Below are 17,053 nucleotides of genomic sequence, written 5' to 3'. Positions count from 1 at the left end.
GTAACAATAAAACATAAGGTTGGAAAAAATCTAATTTAATTGGGCCCTAAACATGTATTTTTTGTTAAATAAATTTATGTTAAATTGTTTAAGTTTCATGATTTTAATTAATTAGACATACTTTGATTAGTAAAATTTAATTTGATCATTAAAAAAATATGTAATTCAGGTACTGTTATCATGATCATTACCATCTTAAAGCCTTCCTTGGGGCAAAATAGGAGAAAGACAAATGATTATCAATGTACTTATTCACACGCATGTTATCCAGGCGTTAATCCACAAGTACTTTCTAGACGCAAAGTAAAAAAATCCTTTCTTTGCTACGTCACCACCGCGCAGTTTGAGCGCAGCTCCGAGACGTGACCGTGACGTCTAACGTGTCAAATATTATATAATTTGTATATTATGTATAATCATTCTTTAAATGTCAACTCTGTATTTTTGCATTCCATTAATTTAAAAAAACAAACGCCTGAATACTATGGGATTTTTGCCAAACGGCTGGCGAGCGTATGCACCTTAATTCTCCTGTCAGTTTGCTTAGAGAGTAGAAAAACTGCAGTTATCACACCCCATACATGCACACACACACACACACACACACACACACACACACAATCACACACAATCACACGCACACACACACGCACACACACACACACACACAATCACACACGCACACACACACACACACACACAATCACACGCACACACACACACACACACAATCACACACGCACACACACAATCACACGCACACACACAATCACACGCACACACACACACACACACACACAATCACACACACACACAATCACACACACACACAATCACACACACACACACACACACACAATCACACACACACACACACACACACACACAATTACACGCACACACACACAATCACACACGCACACTAGTGTTGTCAAAAATATCGATATTTCGATAAATATCGATACTGAAATATCTGAACGGTACCAATATTAATTTCCCGAAGTATGGATACACCGATACTAGCCGAGCTGTCACTTTCATTTCTCTCCAAAGGCGCGTGGACAAGCACCACACGTGACCGCACTCGTCTCCTTCGCTCTGGTTAAATAGCAAAAGTGAAGTGAATAGAAAGATGACTGCTCTGGTTGTTAAAGAACACAGCAGGAGCGCTATCTGTAGGGATCTATGATCTCCGCGATGAAGAGAACGCGCACGGAATCCAGTCATAAACACGGAATTTACAGTTTAACGCGGAATGTCACGGAATTTGTCAAAGTTTGGATGAATTAATCAAAAGTAGGTCATTACACTTAAATCAAATCGCGATATGGACTAGTATCTGTAAATATTACGCTGCAAAAGTCGATTTAAATATAAATCCTGCATGTTCTGCGCGTCTCTGAGTGAATGTGCTGCACGTGCGGTTGTGTTTACTAATGTGGCGCTCGCGGTGATTTCAGCGTCTGCCGTCTCAATGAGGACATAAATACATCAACAATATCTCCAGAACTGATCTGAAAGGCACTTTACGAGCATTTTACCATTTAATTTGAGTAAAACTAGCATCATATCATACACACAGAACTTTAAAAGTATTCACGGCAACCCGTCAAAATAAAAGTTCGGTTTAACTTAGCCTATTAAAGACCGTGTGCCAGAAATAGGCTATATTACTATTATTTAGTAGAATGTACATAATACTACTACTTACTACTGCTGTTAATTTTTTAAAAAGAAATAATCACAAAATATTTTAATTTTAATAGTAAATCCCCTTCATTTGCCAAAAATGTAAATGTTTAATTTTCATTAATTCAAATATAAATGAATTAAAATAGTTTTATGCCTTCATCTGATATCCAGTAAAATTTAAATACACAACACATAATTTCTGAGGGGGAAAACACATTTCATAAGGCTACTGTAAGAATAAAAAAAAAAATTGTAAGCATTCAAATAGCCTAATAGACATTCTAAAACATAGAATTTGATAACAATAAAACATAAGGTTCAAACATTTCATACGGCCCTAAACGTGTCATTTTTGTTACACTTTTAATAAATTAAATGTTAAATTGTATAGTTTTCATGATTTTAATGAATTAGACATGCTTTTAGATTAATAGCATTTAATTTGACCATTAAAAAAAAAAGAGTCCAGAAAAATTAAAACAGAAAAAAAACGGAAAAACTTGAATGTAGAAAAAAATAAAACGGAATTTGGGGAAAAATAAAAGGGATTTCATAGGGCCCTATATCTGGAAATATTTTGGTTATGAAGCAAATGAGAATATCAACAAATAGAACTTTGGATTTTAATTAGTACATGTATTAGTAAACGTTAGTTTCAATTAACATTTAACTAAGATTAATAAAAGATTAATAAATAAATCAACAAATGCAGTACCTCAAGACATTTTTTTGTTCATGTAAAATATACCGCATGTTCTCGACTTGTTACATTTATCTTTAAATTAAAAAAAATTACCCCCTTAATATTGTGGCAGTTTTTTTCTCCGTGGTATCGAAAATGGTATCGAGTATCGATATTTTTCAAGGTATCGTATCGAAGTTAGAAATTCCAGTATCGTGACAACACTAACGCACACACAATCACACGCACACACACACACACACACACACACACAATCACACGCACGCACACACACACACACACACACACACAATCACACACAATCACACAATCACAATCACACACACACACACACACACACACACACACAATCACACACGCACACACAATCACACGCACGCACACACGCACACACAATCACACACGCACACACAATCACACACGCACACACACGCACACACAATCACACACGCACGCACACACGCACACACAATCACACACGCACACACAATCACACACGCACACACAATCACACACAATCACACACACACACACACACACACACGCGCACACACAATCACACACACAATCACACGCACGCACACACACACACACACACACACACACGCACACACAATCACACACGCACACACAATCACACACGCACACACAATCACACGCAATCACACACGCACACACAATCACACACACACACACACACACACACGCGCACACACAATCACACGCACGCACACACACACACACACACACACACACGCACACACAATCACACACAATCACACGCACACACACACACACACAATCACACACACACACAATCACACACGCACACACACACAATTACACACACACACACACACACAATTACACGCACACACACACACACACACAATTACACGCACACACACAAACACACAATTACACGCACACACACTCACACACATGGATCTCACGATCACAAACTCTCCAGTCTGAACTTATGGAGCTTTTCCACTGCATAGTGCGGCACGGTTCAGTACAGCTCACTTCTGGTGGGTTTTCCACTGGGAACAGTACCTGGTACTTTTTTAGCACCACCTCGGCCGAGGTTTCAAGCGAGTCGTACCGTTAGCAAAACATGACGTTTAAACTCTGCTGATCTCTGATTGGCCGGAGAAAATTGTCACTGATTTAAATCAGCACAGCCAGCGAAGGATCAAACGCAACTTTTGCATGAGCGCACCTTTTTTAAACAACCAAAAAATGGCTGTTTTGTTGTCTGTTGAGGAAGTACAGATGTTCCTCTCGTTGATAGCCGAGGAGCGGATCCAGCGAGAGCATGATGGAGAGATGCAGAATTAAAACGTTTTTCAGGAGTCACGGCAGTAGAGGCGGTACAGCTATAACGACACGAGAATAATCCCGTCCACTCTAAAGCGGTACTAAACTGCAGTGCAAACACAAAACGAGCCGAACTGAGCCGTGTCGTGCCGTTCTGAACCGTGCCGAGCCGAGTCGTACCACGCAGTGGAAAAGAGCCATTAGTCAGAGGGTGCAAGGTTAACCTATTCTTTAAGTGGCTGTCTACTGCTAATCTAGTTCTTGAGAATAAAACTCCCACACAATGATGTACAAGTACAGGGGTAGACAATAAGGGAAATTTGTGTCTTTTGAAGTTCACTGGCCCAGGTCAAAGCGTCGGGTATTGATCCCAATAATCACGAAAAAGAACAGTTTGCTTGAACAACATGAATAACATTTATTTTTTTAAGGTAGGTTTAGTGCAAAGTGCAGCAAAACTGTGCAAAAACATGAAACAAGTGCAAATAAACCTATTGCATAGGATTCATTCTCCGTAGTCACAGCAATTCATTATATTATGTTCATACCATAGGTTTCATACACGTTAACGTTTCTCTAACTTACTTGTCTGCATATGTGGGCATTGATCTGCAGAGCTCACAGTAAACCTCTTTTTTTTTCTTGATCGTAGCCCAGCTAGGGGTGGGCGATATGGGAAAAATATCATATCACAATTTGTTTTTAGAAATATCACGATTCACGATTTTATCACGATTCTTTGTCATGTTGGTTTTACAAGCTGTCTGAGCATTACAGCCAAACTAGAAAGACAAAGCCTTTCAAGGTAACAAAAAAGACATGGCAGATATTTAGGCCAAAGTGGGCGAAGATAAAAATCTTTGTCATCATTTTATCTCTCTTATTAAAAAATAAGAACAAAGATACACATTACAAATACACATAATATACAAATAAAACAAACAGTGCTTTATTTTCAGGTACAATAGGTGTATTTAGCAGAGCATTCAATGAAATTGAATGAACAAATATAAAAATAAAACACTAGATAGACTGATTCCTAAAGATTTTCAGTCAAGAATAGTGAGTGATTTTTCTCTTTGTGTTTTGTTGTTTTGTTAACGTTAAATGAATAGTTCCCCCACAAATAAATATTCTGTCATCTGTCTGTCAATTCTGTCATAATGTCTTATTTTTATGCCATCATTTACTCAAAAGTTGTTTTAAACCTGAATGAGTTTCTTTCTTCTGCTGAACATAAATGTTATTTTGAAGAAGGTGGAAAACCAAACAGTTGCTGGTCCTCAGTGACTTCCATTGGATTGTTCTTTACTATCAAAGTCAATGTGGACCAGCAACTGTTTGGTTACCCTCATTCTTCAAAATATCTTCTTTTGGGTTCAGCACAAGAAATTAATAGAGGTTTGGGACAACATGTGAGTGAGTAAATAATGACAGAAATTAAATTTTAGGGTGAACTATCCCTTTAATGACAGTCGACAGCATGTTTAGTGTCCAAGAGCTGCACGCATCTAATATACAGGCACGCATCTGTTTCTCTCTTAACTATTTACTTTCATTTTAGAGATAACCAACTCAGTCTGTATGTAAACCTTGTGTGTTTTGACAGTATTAGCGCAAAAGATAAGTTAGTTGAGTAATCAGGCGCTGTTAGACAGGGTTTTTAGTGTCCGTGCTTCAGGTGTATCCGCTCAGAAGAAGCGCACGTCAGACCAGCGCGTGAATGAAACATTTAACCAGCAAGGCTTGTGTGCAAATAATGTACTTTGCGAGGACAGGAATGGTTTGTCAGGACACTGTATTGTGTAAATGATTAGTGAACAGTAGGCATATAACTGTCATAATGTCCTGCCAAACCATTCTGTCCTTTCGATGCAGTGTGTTGTCAGTGACATCGATAAGGCTTGGTCATTGTAGATTTGTGTGGTTAAACTCTGTACCAGAAACTGCAGAACCAGATGTCAGGCGTAAAACAACACTTTTCAAACGGCCCCTTTTTTAATGCAGTGCTTTATATTTTAATAGTGATGTTATAAAGAAGGGTCTCGGTTAGTGCTGGGTGGTATAAAAGATCTCAATTCGAACAGAGCTGTAACATCTAAAGATGCATCTTTTTTGTCAGCACCTGACCAACTAATACTAGCACTTACCTGTTCTAGGTAACTGTTCTAGGTTCTGTACTCTACTCTATTTTATTCCGTTATATTCTGTTAATTTCTCTCTCTCTCTCTCTCTCTCTCTATGCATATATATATACAGTATATGTATGAAGAGTTCAGATGCAAAAGCGTCATCTGAAATTTTCATCTAAAATTTGAATTTTTTTTTTAGCAAAAGTTGTCCATTTATTTATACGTAAATTCTGCCATCGTGTGCAGTTTGCTAGCTGGCTAGTTCACCGCCTGGCCTACTGTATGAATGAATGAATGAACAAACGATCTAAAAAAAACATTAAACTCGACGGAGGAAATGTGGGAATTAGGTTAAACTGAAACAAGGAATGTGGTGTATAATTGTGTGAAATGTATAATGAAAATTGGCCAGCAATTTCTCCAAGCAAATATCAAGAAATAGGTTGCAGCAGTTTGTCTTTTGACTACACTTGCAAAGTCCACTATGGGACTGAGCTCGAATCAGTGTTGCCAGATTCTTTCGATGGAAAGTAGCTAAAGCCAGTTTGAAAAGTCGCTAAATGTCGCCAGATGACGTCATGCGCTAATTAGCATATTAATTACGTCATCGCGTCATATTGCCTTTTACATTTGTTTGTCTCTCTGTGCTCATACTGTATTTTAATGCAGCCACATTCTCAATAAAACTGTTCTCCTTTATATATTTTTACTGTTTATGTTGTCAGTCAACGGGATAAATATGAAATAGTGACTGAAACACAGCCCTTTAAGAATACATAACCAGCTCTCCCTCCCAAGAAGTTAGTCTGCACAAAAATCCTAATTTATAATCGAGCCGTCGTCTGATTAAATCAAATAATACACACAAGATAAGACAAGACAATTCCTGTGCTGTGATTTCGGCTATATTTGCATGTAAAGTTAGAGAAGCAACATAATATCTATTTGAACTGAACGCGCTGCTCCTCTCAGCCGCTCACTGAACAGAGAAAGAGCTGCGTGCGCGCTGACCTCGCGCCGTTGCGGCAGTTCCAGCGATCAGAGACTCGCTAAGGTTTGTCAAAGAACTCGCTAGATTTGTCGCTAGTCACTTTTGGGGAAAAAGGTCGCTAGGGTGGTCTGAAAAGTCGCTAAATTGGCAACACAGGCTCGAATGGCTTCAGCATCAGCGACTTCTTATAGGACACAATCGCTGTCAATCAAAAGGAGATGCAGTCTTTCGACAAACCCTCCAATCATCACGCAGAAGCCCGGAGTCCAGCCCCGCCCACTCCTCCATTCACCCCCAGAGACGCTGAGCGTCCGGGGGCGGGACATAATCACAGCATTTATCCAATGACCGTCTAGTTTTGAAGCACTGAAAAAAACTGTTCAAGCAGCTCCATAGAAGTGAATGGACGCTGGGCTTCAACAGGCAAATACACTGATGCTACAGGAATCTATGAGAAGGAAATCGAGTCACCTGCTATATGTAGCTGATTCTGAACGAACTCGTCTTCGAGATGAACGTGTTCTAACGCATTTTTAATCAATAAAATGTTAACACAATAGTACATGTTTGACCATTAATTTTTTGACATTATAGGGGAAGCTGAGCTTCCCTTGCAGTCTTAAAGAAATCGCCACTGATTCACGGAGACGGAGGAGCCAGAACTGTATTTGACATAATGTGTGCTGTAGCCCGATACTACGATATTTCTTCAAAAGCATCGTGGAGACATTTTTATCGTCCACGATCAAAAATCGTCATATCGCACACCCCTAAGCCCAGCCAATTCCAGCGGTCTCGCCAGAGATGCTCACAAGTCTCTGAGCTAGAGTCCAAGTCAAGTCTCAAGTCTTTGAGCTAGAGTCCAAGTCAAGTCTCAAGTCTTTAAGCTAGAGTCCAAGTCAAGTCTCAAGTCTCTTTATTATATTAAGTCTCTGGTTATAATAAGTGTTGCATCACGTACAGCGACCCATCCAACACTGCATAGCTATATATAAAGAATTGAAAGCATGTGATATGTTATTATGACTCCTTTATCTATTAGCATACAGTATCAGCTTTGATTTTTATATATAATCAGTGTAAACAGGCTATTGCAACATGACAAAAACACCAAGAATGCTTTACTTTTAAGTTAATATTATCTGTATTTTGCCTTGTAGCATGAGAACACAGTACAGTACAGACCAAAAATTAAGAAAGACTTAATATGGTCAAACATCACATTGTAGCTAAATGCAAAACACTATTGCAACAAACCAAACGATGTGAAATATATGAAGAGTTCAGATGCAAAAGCCATCTGAAATTTTCTTCAGAATGATAATTTTTATCAAGCTTGTATATTTAAGTTCAATAATTTCACTTAAATGGCAATGAAAATGCAACTAATCATAGTTTATAAACTACTGTAAGTCAACACATCCCAAACTCTCAAACCAGTGTAATGTTACATGATCAACAATAATCCTGTAACCTGTTTGCAGACAATGTTAATTAATGTGATGGAAGCCAGCGGCACGTAAATGATTACGTTAATCGACCACCACAAGTTTGGCAATTAACCCTTGTATAGTGTTCGGATCTGTAGGACCCGTTTTCATTTTTTATCAAGAGAAAAATTATACGATTAATTATTTTTTAAACTCAGACTCATTGGCCTTGGCTCATTTTCTGTGAAGAACATATATCTGAACACATTTTCAATGACCACACTGGTCACACACTCTCTCACACGCAAGCGCGCGCACACACACACACACACACACACACACACACACACACACTCACTCACTCACTTGGATATGTGGTTTACGGGACTCTCCATGGGCGTAATGGTTTTACTAATGTACCAACTGTATAATATATCCTTAAATCCAAAGCTAACGATGAATGGCACAGCAGTCGACATGTTTGTTCGTTGTCCTCTAATGTATGGCGGCCGCGCCTAAAATAAAAAAAATAAAAAAAGTGTGGCCGCACCGCGCGCAGCAGATACGTAGTACGTCACGTGTTACATGGGCAGGTTATAGGTAACGGAGGGAGGGGAATAACAGCGAGCTCATCAGTTGTTTCCTAAAAATAAACATTGTTCACGAGTCCCGCAGCTCGAGTCCGAGTTGAGTCTGAAGTCTTTCAAGGTCGAGTCTCAAGTCGAGTCTGAAGTCACTGTGTGTGCGACTTAAGTCGCACTCGAGTCCGAGTCTCAAACTCGAGTCCCCATCACTGGGTCTCGCCACTGGGGCTGAAACTTTCTCTGCCTTTTCTTTTCGTATTCCCTTTCGCTTTCCCTCAATTCCTCTGGTGATTTTCTCTTCCGTGCCTTCTCTTTTTTACCCGGCGTTTGGCCGGGTGATGGGGGTTTCAGAAACATGTAGCCTAGCTTAATAGTAGCTATTAGGGCTGTAATCAACCAAAGAAAATCTTGGTCGACTGAAGTCCTGAAACTTTCGACTAAAAATCGACTAAAAATTACGTTGTGGAAAAAAAAAAAAACGTACGTTACATTAATTAGATACGCACTGTGCTCAGTACTTGGTAGCCTTGTCGTCTGCCTAAATTAATTATAAATAAACATAAAAAAACTAATAGGCTATTTGCAGTATATTAAATCGTTTTTGACCTAATTATTTTGCACTGAAATGAGTCTGACACACGAGTATTGGTGCACCTGCGCAATATCATAGCCTGTGATTTCTGAAAACAGTACTATGTTGTCAACTAGTGATATCACAAGAACATTTGAGGAATGTGCAACATAATTTAGAAAATTATTTGTGTCATATGTTATAAGTATAACTGTCAGACACTATCATTTCAGCCGCTCTGCGCAGCTCAGAGCGAGGCTGAATATAAGAGCTCAGCTTCGCGGCTGAGACACGAATAGACTTAAAGCTTTTACTCTTAATAAACACAAAAGGCGCGTCCACTTTAATAAAAACGATTATATAAAACGATTATTACACTAAAATATTGCCACACTGTCGATTTTTTTGTTGTTGACATGTTAGAATAGGACTGATGTATATTGATATGTGTTCCAAACCGCTGAGTCCACTAGCTTATTATTAAATAAATAATATTTAGCATCAAACCTTCTAAAGCCTACTTATCTGTCTCTCTTCTCCAGTGGGTTGGGCTAATCCAAAAAAAGTGAAAACAATGGGGGTGTTCTGAAAACAGACTGTTACCTGTGAAACAGGGGTGCTCTGAAAACACCCCCATTAGCAATTAGTGCTTTCCACCTGATGAAATGAGCGCGGCCAAACTGATGAAATGAGCGCGGCAAAAAATCGACCAATCAGAATTTTGGTCGAACCAGACCGTATCGACCAATTAATCGACTAATCGACTGGGACGTTACAGCCCTAGTAGCTATAGGTAGGTGCTGAGCAGCAGTGTGCAGTTTGCGCGCGTAACCGCGGGAGCGAGCAAGGGATCACGTAACGTGTTAGCGGTGGTTACCGAGACGATTTAACAGAAATCAAAACACAGAACCACAGGTAATTAATGTGAAATTAGACTTTTTTTAATCGAGGCATTATTTTTACTGGCCCCACCGGGCTAGTGGTTGGAGCGATCTGGTGGCCCTGACGGTTTTAAAAGTACGTCCGGGCCACCGGGCCATTTATATTGTCGACCCCAGAAATAACAATAATATTTGCAATAACATATCGATTTGTTGAATAATTAAGTAAATATACTTCCTTAATTTCCCTCTGTAAAGAAACCTCATTGCTGGCTACTCTCTGCTGTCTCAGACTACGACATCTTAGCCCTTTATCGGCCTCCGTAGCTTCTCTAAAGGGAGCGGTGAGCGGGAGACTGAGCCGTTGCTTGCAATTCACAAACTCAACCGCTACATGCTGCTAAAATCTACACACTGCACCTTTAAGTCGGCCGCCTACTGCTTGCTCAGAACAGAAAGTGTAGTTCTGGTCACTTCAGTACAACTTGCTAATCAGTGATAGACAGAAATCAAAAGGTCTCTGATGACGTGCTACTGCTCCATTCATCCATGAGCCTTTAGTCTGTTCTGTCCTGGACACAGATTTGAGGAAACATCAGCCTCCACATGATCTACTAGTCATTATGATTTCAGAAGAGCGAAGAATAAATAACAGTTTATTTGTCAGGTAAGAATGTATCATGTTAATTACATAATTAAAGAATAAGAATCCAATTCAGAGTCAGAGATAATAAATACATAACATCAATTGCTGAAAGATGAATCTAAGAGAGAGAGGTGCAAACCTGACAGAGGAAACAGTAGCATTTATGAGTGCCGTTTACTCTGATATAAATACTCTTAAATCAGATTAAAATTTATCTGTATGTTTCATTTTGGCTGACACTTATGTACTTTGTTGTTCATTGGTCTATAATGCTGCCTTCTCGTGCTATCGGAAATGTCCTATTTCCCACTTATGAAGTCGTGATTACGAGCTTGTTGTGTTCAAGTGCTTTAATAAAATTAGAAAGAATAAAATGTAGCATCCCATTGGTTGACAATCATATAAACATTCACCGTGCTATACATGCAGTTTTCTGACAATCCTGGGATTTCAGTCAAATACATGTTTATTTCTCTGCTTATAAAACATAAAATATGCTTTGAATGATCGTTCATATCTAGCCTATAAATACAGTACTTAAGCGACCAGACAAAGGGATGTAGTTGTTGTGAGAACAGACAGCAGCAATGGTTGTCCCCTCCACCATGTTTAAAGATTATGACCCGCCCAACTCAGAAACTCTGGTATCAAAATTATTTCTGAATTTCCCAGTAAATATGACTTGAAAGGCCGTTAACATCCAATTTCCCGATTACTCCGATAGCATGTGAAGGCACAATAAGTGTATATCCCAGGGGTGCCCACACTTTCTTGAGCGGGGATCTACTTTAAAAAAATAAATAGGCCTAAATAAAAAAGCTGGTTGGGATGTATCTTTATATTGCATTAAGTTAAAATTTTTTTTTTTTAAATAATAATGTTCAATAATGCCTGCATTTCCCTAAAGCAGTGGTCCTCAACCTTCTTTTACTCCAAGACCCCCTCTTCTCCAAATCAATACTGCAAGCCCAAACTTTTCTATTCACTAAAACCTTCGTATTTTCATGTAATTATTTTAAACAAAGCAAATTCAAGAAAGATTTAAGCATCCCATGAACATACTTCACAAAAATGTCTCTAAAGTTGTATATAATATCTACAAAGTATGTAAAAGTATGTATCTCTGAACTCAGCGATCTGAAGGCAGCTCGACACCATCAGTGAATATTTCCTCTGTCAGAACAAGCTGTTTGAGCGTCTGATGCCCGTATGTACATGAACACCACTGATCCTCACAAACTTCTCCAAAACACACGAGCATCCGTTATAAAACTCTGTGTATTCAACTAGGTGAATATCCTGAGCTGTGTTCAAGCAGAAATATGATATTATAGTGATCAGTACACCGAGAGCACAAATACACACGGTTCGTTTGTGCATCAAATAACAGACACAACACACACCTAATGCACCATCCTGTATGTGACTGTAATCATCTTTACCTTGATGACAATCATCATCCATCAAAACTTTAGGCTACTAGTGTGACCCTGGCTTCTTTTATCCAGCCGAGATAAACATACATTAGTCTTGAGCACATTCAGTATAATCATTGTGTTTGATCATTTTGGCTGATACTTATGCTCATACAGAGTACTGTATGCTCATATAGTGTGACCCTGGCTTCTTTTATCCAGCTGAGAGCTGTATTGTGTATCATATGCTCATCCAGAGGTTTTGAGCCGTTCAGTCTGTATTTCACACAGATGAGAAACGGTCTGCTGCTCCGAAACACAGAATATCACAGAATACATAGAGAGGTGGTGCTTTTATTTATATATATATATTTACATTATTTAACATATTAGTCATAACATTAGGGAATATATTATATTTTAGTTTTAAGTTATCTCGCGCCCCCCGGCTGAGAACCACTGACCTAAAGCGTGATCTACCAGCATTGCCTTCGAGATCGACCTGTTGGGCACCCCTGCCCTGGTTTATACAAACATACCGTATTTTCCGCACTATAAGGCGCACCGGATTATAAGGCGCACCTTCAATGAATGGCCTATTTTAGAACTGTTTTCATATATAGGGCGCACCGGATATAAGGCGCATAGAACAGAAGATACTGCAGTCAAACGTTTGACTGGGTTTGCGTTATGCATCCACTAGATGGAGCTGTGCTAAAGGGAATGTCAACAAAACAGTCCGATAAAGTCAAACTGTATTAAGCGTTCTGACAACTCCGTTCACTCCCATGGTAACGCTGTTCAAACATTGATGTGCATATTAACAATAACGATTAACGATCACACCGGTGTGATTAGAACCTTCAGTGAGTCACGTCATCAACTGCTGAATTCAAATCTGCCGAGCGCTTGTCATATTATCACAAATATTCAGTGTTTTCAACCATATAATGCTTATTTTAGGTTTCAGACATTTAAAAACACATAAGTACTAGCAAAACCATACATTTATAGTTTGTAAAATACACGCTGATGTCTATAGAAGCAGCAATAATGATCGTTACAAATATAATCTGACAACATGTTTTATTGATATCATATACAGATTGTGTAGATAACTTTAAAGTTTACTCTGCTCTTCTCCCAGTTTAACCGGAGACTTACTTTAAGGTTTTTCGGGAAGAGAGGATGAATTTACATGGTCTTATTCCCACAGCTCAGATTCAGCGCGAACAAACATGGCAGCGCCCATCACCCGGTATAGATCAACTAACAGTGATTATAAAAGTATTTAAACTACCAAATAAATTTACTTGCACATATTTGAGAATCGGAATATCAGATATTTCATAATATTGTGAGTATGTTTGTGAATATTAATAATAAAAAAAGGAAAAAACGAAGTAAAAGCGATCCATGTGTCATACAGCACTATTGTTGCTGCGGTGTGTCACATGACAAGCACGACGCGTCGCCATGGAAACAATAAGGCTATACATTCTAAAATAACGGTCGCCTGAAAAAAACTCACGCTGGGGGCTCAGCTAGAATATTTTAAACTCGCGTGTGAAAAGGATATATAAGGCGCTCCGGATTATAAGTGCACTGTCGTTTTTTGAGAAAATTAAAGGCTTTTAAGTGCGCCTTATAGTGCGGAAAATACGGTACATTAGTCTTGAGCACATTCAGTATAATCATTGTGTTTGATCATTTACATTTTGATTCTTAAACGCTCACCCAAAAATATAAAGTGTCATAATGTACTACCCTGCATGTCGTTCCTAACCTGTATGACCTTCTTTCTTCTGTCAAACACCATAGATCATATTTTGAACATTGTTGACAACCAAAGTTTTGGTATCAATGCTTTCTATTGTGTGGACAACAACATTTCTCAAAATATCTTCTCTTATGTTTCACAGAATAAAGTCACACTGTTTGGAAATGACTTGATAATTAAAGTGAAGACAGTTTTAATTTTTGGGTGAACTATCGCTTTAAAGTAAGGTTAAATAATTAATATTAATAATTGAATCTATATAAGCACTTTTCTGGGTTTGTAATATGTGATACTCTAAATGAATTTGTAATATATTCTGTTCAGTTTGGGCTAGCTTATAACACTGTCATGCTACAATACTATCGTGCCTAATGTATAGATGTTGTGGAATATCTGCTCTGAATATCTTTGTGTTGTTTCTAATGCATTTCGCTCAGTGTGGGGTAGTTTCAACATAACTTGTTTACAAATATCTGTTCTTAGGTGTAAATGTTTTCTACGTGCTAGTATATGTCCGGTGGCTGGCGTTCGCAAATTTCTCGGGTGTAAATGTTTGAAAAGCTGTAAATACGCGTGGTTTACAGCCCATCAACAGATATTTGTCCGTGTAATTGGCCATCAGCAGATATAGACACACATTGTATCCATCAGTTGGCCATCGGTTTGCTTTGGATTTTGCTAACTTTTTATTTTATTTTTTTAGGCATGTGGCTGCATCATGCTCACCTGCATCAGCACCTCGCAAAGGGAAACGCAGGTGTCGTTCAGGTTTCAGTGCGATCGAGAATCATACTGAGTAAGTGCACAGACATGATATTTTACAGATGTAATTGAGTTTACATCGTAAACATGTACTTGTGTGACACTACAAAAACTGTTGTGATAATATATTACTACTTACTTCCTTTTTTTTATTTTTTTTTTTTACAGATTTGCCAAGGAAAATATTCAAGCACCTGTTTCGAAGAGAGCCAAGGCAAACAAGCAAGTAATCTACAGGCAGTCCACTCTGTCATGGAAAACAGAGACGGATGTTGATATGATTCCACAGACTCTGTGATTCCGGCCGGCACGGGAAACTGGAGCTCAACTGACGTCTGCTGACTCGCATTCTCCCATGAGTCTATATATGTCTCTTTTGCACTGTCTTTTGTAACACTACATAAAACTTAGAACATATACTTGGATTTACACATGAAACAACATGTATTTATGTGCAATACCATGTGAGTGAGTAGGTTACACATAGGTGGGTGAGTGGGCCTAACCATCTGCCTTTTGTAATGCTCTCATCTTTCCTTATATATGTCCTTATGTATACTGGACACAATTACTTTTTCTTGCATTGTCCCGGTTTGCACTGTTTTGCCTTGAATGTCTCTTTAGCACAGTCTTCTGTACCCCTTCTTAAAACTTCTTAATTTTGTAAAGTATGTCAGTTGACTTATACTATGCGAGACATTTAGTTCCTAAACATAGAGCAATTACAATAAAATAGATTAAAATCTTGGAGCCCTCTGAAATTGTTTCTTCAGGTTGCCTCACAGCATTTCACCTTGCCTCAAAGTGACTGTCACACTGATGGCCCATTAGCAGCTTTAGGGGAGGGCCCTTTGTCTCTCAGGTGAAATCACTTAATATTCAAGACCATTACCACTCCCTCGCATATTGGCTTTCAATCACAAAACATGTCTTAAAAAATTTAAATCAATATATTGTTTTCTGTGAATGAGTAAGCAGAAAGATTTTCACATAATTGTTAAGTAAATATTCTAGCCTACAAGAATGATTACACAAAAGTCTTATTCAGGACTATTTAGTGTGGCTTTTATGGCCTTATTTCAGCTACATTTATTTTTTCAAAACTTACAAACCACGCATAATATTTTTTTTCTAAGAAATGCAGACATGTACATCCATATTGGTCACATAATATTGTAGCACAGTTTGTGCTGAATACAAAAAAAATTACATGTTGGTCAATAGTATGTTATAAGAAGCTGAAATAAGCACAAATATCAGGGCATGTCAAAATCTCAAGGGTCCCAAAATGACCTCAGACCCCAGAGGGTTAATTTTTGGACAGTTAGCAGTTGTTTAATTTCAACAGATAACAGACTGTTGCCACAATTGATCAAATTCAGTTAACAGAAATCCAGTTGGGCCGATGGAGAAATGTAGATGTAATCAGTCACTAGAAAATTTGTTGGAGAGTTGAGGAGGTCTGACATTTTTTACAGTGTAACCAAAGTTTGGGTATTATTGCTTTCCATTGCGTGGACAAAAAACATTTCTCTAAATATCTTCTCTTATGTTCAGAGAAGACAGTCATGCTGTTTTGAAATTATTTGAAGATAATTAAAGTGACGACAGAGTTTTAATTTTTGGGTGAACTATCGCTTTAACACTAAATGTTTTTGTTTGGCAGTATTTTCACAGTTGTTGTGTTTAATAATATAATAACACTTACTGTAGTTTCTGTAGTTTACAGCGTGGATCCTCCAGTAGAGCAGAGAGCAGCTTCACTCCTGAGTCTCCTGGTTTATTAAAGCTCAGATCCAGTTCAGTCAGGTGTGAGGGGTTTGATCTCAGAGCTGAACTCAGAGCAGCACAGCCTTCCTCTCCAATACTGCAGTTATACAGCCTGCAGAGAGAAAGAGAACAACTAAAGATGAGTTAAGTTCATTCACTGTTTGTCACAGACCCATGAATGAGGTGTCAAATCAACCGGATCATTGAGGAGAGGAGTGCTGTATCTTTTCTAAGTGATCGGACCTACGATGTTCACACAGCGGATGAAAAAGCAGACAAAAAAAAATCCCAGACTTACAATGACGGAATGTTCGTGAATTTGAATCTCAACTGTCACTTTCTCACACACACACACACACGGGCAGACACACACACA

At 38.5% G+C, this 17,053-nt stretch overlaps 1 protein-coding gene across 9 annotated transcripts in view; it reads right to left on the bottom strand.

Moving 5' to 3' along the window:
• LOC306874641 (NLR family CARD domain-containing protein 3-like) overlaps positions 1-17,053 on the bottom strand; it is a 62,397-nt gene that overhangs the window by 20,605 nt on the left and 24,739 nt on the right. For all 9 annotated transcript variants that reach the window (XM_079424792.1, XM_079424788.1, XM_079424789.1 and 6 more), the window contains one exon: positions 16,616-16,789. In XM_079424792.1, coding sequence (XP_079280918.1) covers positions 16,616-16,789 — 174 coding nt within the window. The remainder of the gene's footprint in view (positions 1-16,615; positions 16,790-17,053) is intronic.

Source organism: Barbus barbus (genome assembly GCF_936440315.1).
Source record: "Barbus barbus genome assembly, chromosome: 9".
Taxonomy (NCBI): Eukaryota; Metazoa; Chordata; class Actinopteri; order Cypriniformes; family Cyprinidae; genus Barbus; species Barbus barbus.
Note: the sequence above shows the minus strand (reverse complement) of the source record. Positions and strands in the feature narration are given on the sequence as shown.